Below are 15,122 nucleotides of genomic sequence, written 5' to 3' on the forward strand. Positions count from 1 at the left end.
TTTCGTATGGTCGTTGTTTAATATGAACAAATGGTTAATATATCGAAATATGACTTGAAGTGATGACGTAATCATAACGATAGTGAGTACAGCCTTGAGAGTCGGTTATATAAATTATCATGATACATCATATTTTAAAAATATAACCCACACATGTGGATATAGATTCAAGTAAATCAGTCAGCTTAAAGGGGTTTATACTGCTTTCAAGACGTATTCACTCAAATCAGACTTGGCGTCGTTTTCTCTTGACTTTCAGCTTCCGTCGAAATAAGTACCATCATGCAACACGCGATCTATTATTAATTGAATACCTGAAGTAATCGCCATATGATTATTTATGGTATTTTTAAGTACTCTTGAGATTTTTTTTGTGACGTCAAAATCACAGATGTATGCTTATTTTTAGATGTTCATGACGTCATCTACCACCCTCCTACATCTTAGGAGGTTCCTTGTCCGTATAAGAGTCATATATGTTGCCATGGTAACACTAACAACTTATCTATCACAATAGAAGCATTCTTGGTATTGTATGTAGTGATTAAATAGCTATTTTCCATTTTAAATTGCACTAGACCTATTTATGATAACTGAACATATTAATATAATTACAAATGTCATGTTTGTGATACGGGAAACATGCTCTCACGCTATTTGTAATTGAAGTCGTCGAGTGAGATATTAAAGAAGTTCTATATATACCGTATTGTTTTTATTTCTCATAAGACATCGCCATGTACATGATCAATAGTTTTTTTTTTTATATTTTATTTCACCTTCTTCCAACAGCGACCAAAGTCGCCCATAACAGGATTGAATCAATAAATATAATTTATATAGATACTTAATTAAACAACACAATTAGCTAAAATTACAGGTATTTCAATACCATAGCAAATTGTCACAAAGAAAGTAATTAAATAGATTAATTTATTAATTATGAACCTGACGTGTGTATGCGTATAGAAAAATGTATATTTTAGTAGATTTTTTAATTGCAACGTTGTCGCACTTTTCCTAACCCGTTGTTATTGATTTAGCGTTTGGAGTTACATAAAACACCAAAGTTAATTGTAAAATACATATAGTGATGATTATGAATTTCAACAGCTCAGTTACTAATATTTCAAAGTTCGTTTTTTTACAAACTACGACAGGTTTTAAAGTGCGACAGAACAAACAAACGTTCGTCCTTTGTCTTGAAACGAAAACTCACTAAATAATATTAATAATTAATATAATTTAATAAATAATATTAATAAATAATACCTCTTTGAACACCATTCACATGCTTATGCCTATTGGTATGAACATAGCGATAAATAATTTGTATAATGATAAATATCTTGAACTAATTCTGGAATATAAATGCGCATTTTAAATCTGTCTAATTATATTATATACATATTTTAATGTTGTTCCTTATTGGATAATAAGTACATTGCAACGACTGTGGGAAAATTAAATATTTCTTACAATAATTGCTAAAAGTCCTTGAAATAAAAGAATTAATAATAAAAGTAAATCTGTAGTCCGCCTTTGGGGAAAAAGATTTATCGTTCCTTACTTGCAATTCGCCATAATACTGTGAAACAAATCATAGGTCTAGTTTAATCGTCCACGAACAATACGTCTTCACTGATGGGGCCTGGGGTAGATTTTGCTTCATTAGTTATGGATATTGTTGAAACTAAATTGTAAAACATATCCTCAAGTTAATTATATTTCATTTAAAACATGACCGGAATAACCTTTCAACATCTGTTGATGTGTTACCGATTGCTCAATATATTTTTAGTACATACGTTTTCTTTAACAAGGGTAGGCTAGGCTAAAACACAATGGGCATGTAAGGACCCAATATAGAGTATATGGCATTATGTGTGTTACCGTACCGGTATATGATAGAATGTCTACTTTTATCAATAGAGGTCCAGACTTAGAAGCCAGTCCTTCAGTCTCCAAGAATAACATTTTTTTCTGTATGCTGTTTTTAAAATTGTTTTCCGTACTTTTATAGTGATAATTCAAGCGCTGCTTGTGTATTTAATGATAGGCTGTTGATCTGCATGGCATTGTATTTCTAAAATTAAATTCACAAACTGGGCATAAGGCCAATATAAAATCAATTTTGTTCACCTTCCGATCTTCAAAATGTGGACCCACTGTTTTTTTTTACTATAAACAGCTATTTTTTATTTTAATATTTATTTTATTTTTGAACGGTCGTATATTAAGGAAGTTGTTGAAAGAATCTTTCACTTTATACATCGAAAATGCATGATCGCGATCGCATCGTATTATTGCAAGACATAGGCCTACTAACTATCATTATGTTTGGTACATCGCAATAGCAAGTACATAGCCAAATTTTAAATTTTTATATAATAATGTTTTGCTATAAGAACGATGTAATAAAAGAACAATTGGATTTAAAACCGACAGGTTAAAAGTATGTAATGACATCTGGTGGATAATATTGGTGCCAAAAATGTGTCATCATTACCATACGATTTTATTAACAAGTGTTAACAATACGTCACTAAAACAATTGCTTTTTGAAGAATCTTCTAGGAATTTGGTCATTCCTTCAGACGTCCCAGGTGTTGAAGAAACCATACAGACGTGGTAGAAACATGCAGACAAATTCTGTCACTCCTACCAGTAAAGAATGCCAATTGGGTTTATCTTAGTTGGGTATCGCTATGTTAGTCCATTGTTCCACCGTATGTTGGGCCAGACAACTGGCGCCGTCGAGTGGAGTTTACAATACCTGTGGATTCTTGAGTAAAGAGAGTACATACACGTGTTCAGACCAAGTAACTGGATAACAATACGTTTCGCTCCGGTGTCGTTATAAACAAACAATGGAGATCAGCGAAGATTGTGGTTACACAATACCTCGAGGAAGGTGATTAAACGCCCCCATTAAGAATAGCCCTGAATATCAACTTTGAAAAAATACCCTATCTATGTATACAATCAGTACCACAATATGAAGGTTATTGGTACTAAGCTACACAGAATTTAATTACTTGTGTTTTCAATTTGTTTTATTAAGTATAATGAAATAAAAAAGCGCCCTCACAAAAGTGGTTAACTTTTAATTGATTACGATTCAATCCAATTTCAAAGGGAATACCGAAAGCATCCGCCTTTAAACAGATAATTATGATTTGGAGGAGTAGCCTATATACTATTTTGTTCTTTTAAAAAAAAGTGACGTCAGCATACAGACGGTACAAGTTGATAATTGTAAATGAAAATGCTAGTCTACTACTCTATTCACACATTGAAAATAGGCCTACATAAAATAATAATTATATAAATACGTAAGATAATAATTAATAAAAACATAGTATGTGTGGAAGGAAACCTATACAACTTTACGCCAAGGCTACCAGAAAAAAGTTAAAAAAAGTTGGGAAGAAAAAGAAACAAAATACGATATATTACGATATAATAAAAAGGGAAAAGAAGGAGAAGCACTCATATTTCTGACTTAAATTTGGCTAAACTATGGTGCGACGATAATAATATAATGGACGATGATGCAATAAAACCGAAGAAACTTTAAAATAATCATTGAAAAATCCTCAGTAGAGGAGAGAGTTGGTTGGGGTTGGTTTCTCTTGTAGAAGTGATGGGAAGGAACGGAATAAAAGCACCAAGCACTGCATTTATGGCAATAAAAGCTAGCTTAACTATTAATATTACACTATAAATTGATATTCTAACCTACAATTTTTAAACGTATTTTGTAAATCAAATTTAGTCTTGAAAAGATTTTCTAAATGTTTGATAGAACTCAACTGTGGTTTTGAAGAAAACTTACTTCAGCTTATATTGTAATGTTCGTTGAAAAGGTTCATTTTCGTTCTTAACTTATCAAAATTTGATTTTAAATTTTTGAATTGTTTCGAGTACAAGGTTAAGAACCGTTGAGATACCTGTTGTTTAATTATGCAAAAACATAAACACATTTATGAAAAGAATATAGGAAACGAGTCTTGTGTCTTAAACCTGTTATCGCATACCGTACGACCAGCGACCTGTACGGGATAACTGCAAAATAGTGGTATACAATGAACGAGTTAGCTAAATCACTACACTCCTGGTATTCGCTAACACTACAATCTTTTGTTATATTTCACAAATATACTCACTATATAATAGACTGCAGTTAAACTATCCTGGGAAAATTAAGAAAATAGTGTAATGCTATTTAATCGAATTTTTCTCCGGCAGGTGCAAGTTTTAAAATACAGTGTTAACATTATGGCTTATAAAAATGGGGAAGTTCGTTAAACCTCTTGACATTCCGTAACAGTTTTTCTCTTGGGAACATATTGTATTGTTGAATTTACTGTATGACCCAATTTTATTTTTAATATTGAAAATGTTGGAAAAAATAACTTCTGCAAAGGCCTACCTTTTTGTCAGGTTACGTCAAGATATAGCTTAGCCACCAGTAGTTTGATTTGACTGAAATTTCTGCAAAAGAACATTTTCCAAAACATCTGATTGGCATTCGATTCCTGACAAAAAGAATATTTCATCCTAAAATTCACCCGTTCATTGATTCATTTTGCATCGTAGTTATTTTGTCTGCTTTCAAAGAAGCATTTGTTGGTATACGGCATTCATTGTTGATCACTTTGTTTCAGAATAAATATTCCATATATACAACAAATACAAAAACGGAAAATCATATATGATTTTCAAAATTCTTGTTGCAGATTTTGACAAACTTAATAGAGGTTAAAATATCTTTAACTTACAGTATTTATCCGAAGTTACCTACTAACATTAAATCCTGGGCCTACTACAAGGTATGTCCGTTTATTAATTAATTTTAATTAAATATCATAGGCCTAATATGGTATAAATTAAACAGTTATTTACATAGGCCTAAACCTTACTATTACTATTATCTTAGGACCATCCTCGATTTTCTGATATTTTGACAAAAAATATATTGTTTTGTTCCTTAGAAGTCTTTTTTTCCAATTAAAAAATGTTACCGGTACTGTAGGCCTATATTGTACGGGTACATCCAATTTTAACGTCATTATATAGGCCTACGGTATATTTTTAAAAGAAATTGTTTATAGGTCTAACAATTTCTTTTAAAAAGTAAATACTGTATATATAGGCCTAATATATTAAAATATAAACTTTATATATCATCTCTTGCTCGTGTTTTTCTGCAATTAATGTTTAATTTATTGACATTTTATAACATTTTCATTTATTTCTTGTTATGGATGAATGCTGTACCGTGGATTAAATTAAAATAATAAAGATATAAAGTATAGTTTTATATTTATTATAATATAACATTAATAAGCATATCAATAATTTGGAACGTGAGTAAGGTATTAAAACCTCGACCCAGTTCATTGACATTTACTGGCTTATATCTACACACAGGTGTTCAGGCTGGTGATGTGTTTACAAATGAACCCACAACAATGCATTTCTCTGTATGTATTTGATCGCTTCGATAGACAGGTATAGTATAAAAGTTGATAATTATCGTTTAGTTGCCGTTGGCGACTCACTTTTCGAGACTCACTCGTAGGTCTCGGGGCACTGGCTCCGTTCGTCCGTAAGCCCAAAACGGTCAGTAACCAGTAACCAGAAGTATTTGAAATTCTCGGAATTTTTTTTTTCTCCAAAACTGCACCCATTTTTAGTGGGGAGCCAGTATTTAATTAATGTCATGAGAATTTAATTAAAAAATTGATTTGTGTATTTTTGGTTTTGTAGAATGTGTCACTTGTCAGGCAATGAAAGAAATAGCATGCACATTATTGACAATGTGGAAAGACAGGTATATTCGATTCGTCATATCCCAAAAGTGAAGGGTTTAAATGTTATTAGCACAGCAAACCGTAAGTCACAAATGCAGGTGTTTCGATCGAGTTCTGTTATCATTGTTCGGGTTTTTAAGTGTTGTACATCAACAACTTACATTCTATAGGTGTGTTGACTTACCTAGCTGCCAAGTTCACCTGTTGTCGGTCAATTTCTTTGATCATTTGGTATCGATTTGTTTACAGTCATCTTTTTCTTTGATGAACAGAAACTCGTGTATTATTTACATTTCAATAAGGCCTAATGAATGCTGGGAGAATAAATTCAAGTGTTGGAATAATTTACCTCTGTTGATATCAAACAAAATGTGACTTAGGCCTAGGCCTAGTAATTTTACCTTTTCCATACCTGTCCACAAAATCCGATAACTTAGGCCTAATACCCATTCTATCAAGGCAATAACATACAGATCTATCAACTGAACACTCCAAGCCTAGGCCTATATACAAATTTATTAACGTAGGTCTATCGAGACAAAGAAAGAACCTCTAACATGAGACTTGATCTTTTATAACTTTAGGCCTATTTAAACTTTCCATTTTCGTATGATTTAATGTTCTCGTGAGAAGCATGACTCATTCTACATATTTCTACATCAAGTTACATGGCCAACAAAAGAATGTTCAGAAAACACATTAAAGAAACTTAATAACTTATATCCAAATTGTTTTGTATATAGTTACCCCAGGTACGGAAGAGGAATGTGGTGATTCATTAGAAAGGTCCTCAATTCTTTTTTTTTTTTGGTATTAAAAACACATTCGGGATTCTGTAGGCCTACCACACAGCACATGTTTTGTCCAGTTGGCTATTGAGGACATCAATATGCAGAAAACCAGCAATAACCCCAACAAACATCATATCAGTAGGCCTACAGTAGTAAAATAACTGTTACCATACAGTGACAGTGTCAAATCAATCAAATATTATTTGGGTTTGATTACCCACGTGTGGTAGATTAGCGCCTTATTAGAAACCACAGGTTTTGGAATGTGGAGCTATATGATCCTTGAGCTAGCGCCAATGTGTGCAATGACGCGTGAAGTGTGCAACTGGACGCTGGGAACACGTGCGTTTGCAGACGATCTCTAAACATTTTTAAGAAGTGATAACCACTAATTATTAGTATTACGAAGCGCACGGGTTGCACCTGGCGCCTAAAAGTGTCTCACTCGGCCCATGAGGTATAATCTTTTTCGTCTTGTCAATATTCCTTTAATTTGACAGAAAAAATTTGCTAATTAGAGAAGCGTGTTCAACTTTCAGAGAAGGTCAAACTACAAATAAATCATCAGAATCATTATTTTAAACTAATTAATGTCGATTCAATCACATAGGCCGTTGTTTGTGATACAAATCATGGAGAATCGAAGTTTAGGCCTATTTGTATTTACTATATACTACAGTATAGACTTATGTGGTAAAAAGTTATTTTTTTCAACAACACAACAAACGACATGGTTGACAAATTGACAAAATTCGGACGGTAAAAATTGTTCAAAGCCTAATGTAAAGTGAAGGAAAGGTGGCGCTATTTCAATTTCACCAAAGGGACCACATTTTAAGTGCTATTGTAATGCTGTAGGTACTTACATCTTAAAAATATGGATAACACGCAAAGAATAAAAAGAGACGCCCAATACTCTTCAATCGGATCCGCTAAACCCTTTTTATCAAAAGCACACAAGCCCACTTTGCATAGAAGAAGAAGGGACATAAGATTTTAAAACACAAAGACATTTTCTCATGCTTTTTTTTTCTCAACGGAATAATCATAATCAAAAGCAAAGATAGAATCTGTTACGTAATCCCAATAAAGTAATTCCTAATGATGCAATATTGTTCTTCATCTTACTGATCTGTATAGATTAATTAAGCGCGCGGAGATTCATCATGATGTCACTGGCTTTCTTTCTTTCTTTCTTTTCAATCTTTCTACATAGCAAAAAAACAAACATAATATAAGTATAACAGGGGAGTAGCGGAAAAGCAAAAGTATAAAACTGTCATCTTGTGATGTGCTTGACCAGCCCCTGTCAACTTAATAAACGATTCCAATGTTTTCGGATGTCCTTCTGGGCCTCAGCATTGGTCTGCACTTTACTATCTATACTCTATCTTTAATGATTATACAAACAAATATCAATGTTAGTCTCAATAGTATTAAAATTAGTCTGGGTTCCAGACGAAGTTTTGACTTAATATTGGTAGATAAATATTTTGGCACATATGGCGTTTCATAATTGAAATAAGAAAGACAAAAAATACAGACTTGGGGAAAGTGGTGAGCAGTCAAAAACATTACAGATTTTGATTTCCGCAACCATTCAACGCCAGCTTATGGTATCTTACGGTACTCTATACCCAAATGCTGTTCCTGGTTCACACTTGGAACGCAGCGCAAGGACGCCAACGCAACGCAAGCGATTTAACCAATGACAAGCGGCAGCTCGAATCAATTGCCGAATTACGTTGAGCTTACATTGCGTTGCGGCCCTTGTGGAAATCAGTGTTTTATATTGGTTTACTTCTTTTTATTTATACTGTTGAATACGCTTTTTCATACATGTATTTTAGTAGAAATATATTAGGCCTTGCATTAATCTTGGAATTGAAAAAAAAGCTGTAATTTATAAGTGACATTCGATTACAGTTGCGGACCACATTTAATTATGATATTTGATCTCCCCGCTTTGACGACATCTTCTTGCTTGTAAAAAATATCCATCCTATTAAAATTCTTTTGGATATCTAAAACCATGATCTCTGTTTACACATGTAAAACACACAAACGTAACATTTATCAAAACGTGTATCAACATTTATCTTGTTTTCCATCAAATTGATCCATGTTGTAAATCACACTTTCTACATCTGTTCTCACAGCAACTGATAAGAGATCGGCATCTCTTTGTTATGTTGTTATGGCAATTAGTGTGTTTCTCGGCAACAATTAACACAGAAACGCGGTATTGTAGTTTTTAAATCATAGATGTCAAAACAATCTCATTAGTCGCATTTCTAAAAGGAACATCATCAGTAAAATTGATTGTTAGAGGCGTTATTAAATCACACATCCACATTCTCGTGCCCCTTCCTTCAACCAGGGAGATGTTATAAAAAAAATGTATTAACCTGCTATATGAGGCCTAACGCCTTGTCTACACTATCAAACTTTATGTGACAAAAAAATGTGATGTGTCCATATATGGACATGATGATGTCATATCACTACCATAATGTGGGCACATATACGCACATGCTATGGCTACGAGTTTATTTTTATATAGAAATACTGAAAAGTAAAATGGAGATATTGAACTTTGCGCCTCGGTGTCTTTCTTCTCATTATTATAAATGGAATATCATCGAGAGAGTCATTGCCTTCGAATACGAAAACAAATGGAAAATTAAAAGTATTTTATATTAAAGTTAAAGACCCGAAATATGTCCACATGCAAAATGGCAGAACACGACTCGAAAAAACAAAAGATGTGTCTCAACCGATGTTTCAACTTTCTTTCAATTGGCAGATGTAAATATAGGTTTATTTCTTGGAAGGACTTATTTCAAGTCACGTCTAACAGTTCAAATAAATATTTTATACAATTAATCAAAAATTATCAGTTAAACAATTAAAAAAATGTCAATACAAATGGGACGTTGTATTTAAGGGATTCCAGTGAGTAGGAGTGAGCATGCTAAGAGTTTTTGAAGTGCTCACTTCTAGATAAAATGAAGTGTGATGACCTTGCCTCGTGGCGTACAGGATTGTTGTAACTCTTACAAAACAGTGCTCTGATCTCGGCATTTGAACGAATGGGGCTAAGAAAAGTACTCTTGAACTTTTAGTTTATTACTGTATGAATAGTAATATGTATACCTATTATAGGGAAGAGTGAAATAGGCCTATACCTTTTATTTTACAATAGCCAAAGCTCTATCTACACATAAACTTTATGTGACAAAAAATGTGATGTACCCATATTATGGACACCATGATGCCATATCACTACCATATTTGGGCGTATCACTGCCATATTTGGGCACATTTTTTTTGGTCAAACTAGTTTGATAGTGTAGACAGAGCTTAACTTTAAAGACGAACTTGTGATCGAGCGAGGTAAATAAAGTTCTGTCATCCGGTTAGAGGAGGTTTGATAGTGAGGCAGAGGTCCTGGAGAGTTTTAACTTAATGTATTTATGCCTAACTTGTATTCTTTTGTATGAATTTTCCTTATCAATACGATATTTTAAAATAACAATTTATAAGAGAGATGATTTGTACAATAAACAGTTGCTCAACTTAATTTTTATCATCAGGACGTGAACTTCATACAACGATGATCGACCACACATGCACCACCATCGATGACATGCACTTTCATACGTTCGAAGAAGTCGTTAATAAATACTCACAAAATTGTAAGCACCGTAAAACAGTTGTGACAAATGATACACAGGGGTACGATTCCTCATGCAAGATAAAAAAACATCTGAAAATGGTGGTGTTCCCAGTTTGGAAGGTAAGAGGTTATATACAATGATAACATTATATGGTAGGACTGGCATCATCACCTTGATAGACAACGATGAAAAATAATAATAGGAGTGGGGAGGGAGGCAGAACCAATGTTATTGATAAATTAGCAATGGATGATGGTAAGTCAAGGTTGACACGGATAATGAGAACTCACCACATCACGACGAGAATCGTTTCAGATAAAATAATATGCAACTGCTCCAAATAAAGAGTACTCTTTTTATCGTGAGCACGGCAAATATTAGGATGTCTTGTTTGGAGTTATTTTATCTCAAATTATTCTGTGTCCACGTCTGTGGATTATCCACTTCATGACGTCACGGCAGCCTGATAACGGTGATAAAAATCATGTTGATTATCTTCATACACGTGAATTATCCCCAACATTACAGTGTTGATTTAGATATGTAGGCCCCTAATGATTAAGGTATCTATCATGATCTATCGTGACGAAGGTAGAGACAACATGAACGATGGGGAATGATGGACAAAAATAAATGATTAGAATTATGGGAATGATTTGTTAAATTTCCCAAACCTAAACTTGTTTGTTGTGTATAGTAATGTTGTCCTTCCATTATCATGCTCTTAATAGATGCATTTCTATTTGTCACCATCTATTCATCTGTGTGGTATAGGTAATCTAATGAGTCAATTAAAAACACGCTTTAAGAAGGACCTCCGCGGTGAAGGCCCTATCGTAATGATTGCCTATTCTTCGTTGAAATCTATCGCTAGGATAACTTACTAATTGGTCTCAGATTATCACTCAGTACTCGCCTAATCTAATCTGCCTTTTGTTGTTCAATAAAGATTTCAGGGTAGGCACAACAGGTGCTGTGGTGCATTCACACCCGCTACAAAACAAGGCGGCAGTCCATCTAGTGGGTGGTATGTTACCCTCTCAAGTGATATATGGGTAGCTTTAATTAGTATTGACTGTTTGTAGTTTTACAAACCCATTGACGATTTTTTATAAACAGAAAGCTTGATTTTTGTTTTGTGTAGTCCCGATTGTTCAGTTCCAAATTCATTGAAGGGTTTGGCTTCAATGAAACTGTATAGTAGGCCTAAAAGAAGAGCTTAATGATTATTAGGTAACAAAAGAGTAGGAACGTGGGAAAATGTTCTCAGTATGGGGTTTACAAAATTAAAATGAATAGGCCTACTACTAACTACTGCTGTTGGTTTTTCCTTTCATTTTCCTGTGTACAATGTATATCTACACATCATTGTTCTCACTTAAATGTTGGTGGAGTTCCTTACACAGCGTGTTCTTTTTAATAAATACAAATTTAAGGTCATTATTTTTTATCGCACAGCACTGAACATAAAATTATACAATTTTTTAGCCAAAAGGCCAAGGGGACAACGTGTCACACACACGTACGCCGTAGTGTCAAGGATATTGCTTAAAATAAATTGAAACATTACATCATACATTGATGTTTGCCAGATACGTATTGACAAGATAAAAGTGACCCCTGACGTTTGGTGAAAACTCACGGGAGTCCGGGTGCGTCTGGGATAGGAGGATAATGAGTTTTTTATATAGGGCTAAAGCTATAAGGTAAGTTAATCATGACATTTTGTAATGTGATTTCCTACATTGATGGATACAAGTTGACCATTTCTAGGATTGATTTTACACCTAAATAAGCAGTCATTATGATAACAATCACCAGAGTCGACTGTCTTATATCCCCCTCTCCCGACCACCAGGTGACTGCCTTTGACAGGTGCAAGACCCCCGGTTCGGTAATATCTCGGGTTATATGTCTCAATATCTAACACAAAATGGACACGAGGGGGTCGCCATGCTTATGTGAGGGGGATGACAAGCGAGGTGACAAGTAAGAGTTTTGCTGATTCATGTGTGTAGGCAAGACGTTAGGGGGGTTAGCAACAGGTGGTTAAAGTTGCCCCGAATGCGAGATTTCGGTTTTTTTTACTGAGACCGAAACTGTATTTCGCGCCACAGATTCGGTGCGGATGCATTAAGCAATATACCTAACCGATGGTGACACAATACAGGGTACACGGGCAGCGCATTTAAGCGTTACGTAGTTTTATCTTAATTGTGAACGGCCATTGTTTATTAATATCTATAGGATATACTATGGATAAAATAATATTCATCATTCTGTCCACGGATAGGCCTATCAAAGATAGTGTAGTATGTAGTATACAGAGTTAAGATTGTTCAAATGAGTAGAGGGCAGTATACACGATTTTAGAAACACATTTCGTATTTTGACGTGTCGTCTTTTGACGAGGAACATTTTCAGTAAATTAATCCAACTCCAGAAATTTGAAATGATGAATTTATTCTCCAAAAACAAATATTAATGTGCAAAATATTTCAAATTAAAACGAACAAATAAAAAGCTGACATTTATGAGTTAATGTAAATGGTCATGCTTATAAGAATATACTTTGTAATAGCACTTAATATAAAGAGGAAAAATGTTTCAACAGATTTAAATAAATAATGTTTAGCTCCAATCATGAATAGAAATTTAATTATTTAAATTAAACTTGTATTTATTGATTTAGATACCAACACTATTTTTATCCATTGAAACATTTTTAGTCTTCAGTTTAAAAAAAGGTAAGAACAAAATTGTAAATAAATAGAATTTTAGATTAAAATATAAACCATATGAAGAATACAGTGCACGGTTACAAACCTCTTTTCAAATATTTTTAGCTGCAAGTTACTATATTTTATAGGCCTATAGATAATGATATGCTAATATTAAAACGCATTAAAATGTTTACTTAATGACATATGAGATGAAGTGTGTGACTAGAGTGGTGCTTAATGTAATCATTCTGTCACCTCTAAACGCAATGAGCATTTAACAAAACCTATTTATACTCTAGCATAACATATACAAATATAAAATGGAAAAACCACTGCCCAACATTATTATATCAACATAACATATTATACAATTAATATAAAATGGAAAACACTGGCCAAAACTTCTGGATTTTAAACGAATAAAATGGAATCCAATGACAAAATGTTATTATTGTTTATGTAAAGCTCTGTCTACACTATCAAACTAGTTTGACAAAAAAAATGTAATGTGCCCAAATATGGTAGTGACATGACATTATCATGTCCATATATGGGCACATCACATTTTTTGTCACATAAAGTTTAGAGCTTAAGATCAACATCAATAGAGCAATAAAATTGAATCCACTTGCCAAAACATTTTATTCTTTATGTTATATTCTTATTCAATAAATTGTTCCATTTTCAAAACGCCATTTCAACGGTCATTGCTCATGGCGCTGTCGAAAAGAAAATTTAAAAAAAGTGACTTAAAACTGACCCAAGATGACAAGTTTCAAATTGTAAAGACAGATTGTTCCAACAATAGCATTATTGATGTAAATAAATAATAATTTTAAATGCACAAGTTTTAATTATTTACTTTTTTACATGAATAAATAAAAAGTAATAAAAAGCTTTAAGAAAGTGTGTGTATACAACAAAAAATATTCAATGAATAATATTTTGTAATACAGGAAAAAAAAATAATACAGGAATATTAAATTTGAATATTATAATTTAATATGGAGAAGCTATACAAAGTGATACATGTAATCATTTGTGGATAAGAATCATGGGATTTCGATCAAAACGAGAAAAAATTATGTCATTTGTGTTTCCAGGTTGTTTAATAACATGCCGAGATGTGGACACTCAACCGGGGAAACCGAGAACACCGAATCTCAGACGTCACACATACAATCTGGCGTCGTCATTCCCTGATGGGGTAGATGAAAATCTCCAGACATAAGTTACAAATAAGTTTTTTTCTTCAGATAACAATTTTGATGACATGTAATAAAATATGATTAAGTGACAAGTTACAACTTATGTTGATGTTTCAGTGTGGTATTTTTTTTTTATATCAAAATATTGTCATATGAAAGGCGCAAATCCTGACTGGATGGACATTTTGGGACATAAAAAATTAAAATTGAGGATTTATCTTAAAATTTATGACCTTGAAGAATATGTAATAAAATATGATTGAATAAGTGCTGTGGTTTCAGTGTGGTATTTTTTCATTATTAGTTATCATTACGAAAAAAAGGTTTGGATAAAACGACAAATTAACGACAGCAACGTGTACCAGCAAGCCATTTTTGCGCAATACTAACGACACGGATAGAAGCATATTAAGTACAGTACAATGAACGCAACGAAAGCTATTTCCTTAAGGTTGCCGTGATTGGCGATAATTTCGTTTTCTGCCTCATTTTACTCATTATGTGGAATTGTACGACAGCATACTGAACATTGTAATCGCACCCATTAGTAGTGCGAGTCTATTTTGATTTCTTCTCGTCACTTTCTTCTTTTATACTTTCTTCATTGTCCGTTTCATGTTTAGTTCCTTCTGGGCTATCTTCATATCTAATAAAAACAATTTTACCGTTAATGTTCTGAAACTTGTATGAATGGTGTTTTGTGTATAACTATTATGAATTGTGCACAGTACCAACATGCACAATTGTTTCTATTGTTTATTGATAATACAATAACAAAAGTAATTAATATAACTTACACTACTGCATACTCGGTATTTATAGCGATAATAGAAAGAAAGTTTAGCTAAATTTAAATTTGGCATTTTGTCAGTTACAGAGCATTGTTTAATATACTATTATT

At 33.1% G+C, this 15,122-nt stretch overlaps 1 protein-coding gene across 2 annotated transcripts in view; it reads right to left on the reverse strand.

Moving 5' to 3' along the window:
• The window catches only part of LOC144854866 (signal peptide peptidase-like), an 83,741-nt gene that overhangs the window by 63,572 nt on the left and 5,047 nt on the right, over positions 1-15,122 (reverse strand). The window contains exon 9 of one of the 2 annotated variants that reach the window (XR_013614712.1): positions 13,603-14,867. Coding sequence is in view for 1 of the 2 variants with exons in the window: in XM_078712866.1 (XP_078568992.1) it covers positions 14,780-14,867 (88 nt within the window). In the remaining variant the exon portion in view is untranslated. Of the gene's footprint in view, positions 1-12,742; positions 14,868-15,122 lie in introns of those variants that run through there. The other variant, XM_078712866.1, reaches the window with a different exon arrangement.

The sequence above is a fragment of the Antedon bifida genome, chromosome 10 (assembly GCF_963402885.1).
Source record: "Antedon bifida chromosome 10, ecAntBifi1.1, whole genome shotgun sequence".
Lineage (NCBI taxonomy): Eukaryota > Metazoa > Echinodermata > Crinoidea > Comatulida > Antedonidae > Antedon > Antedon bifida.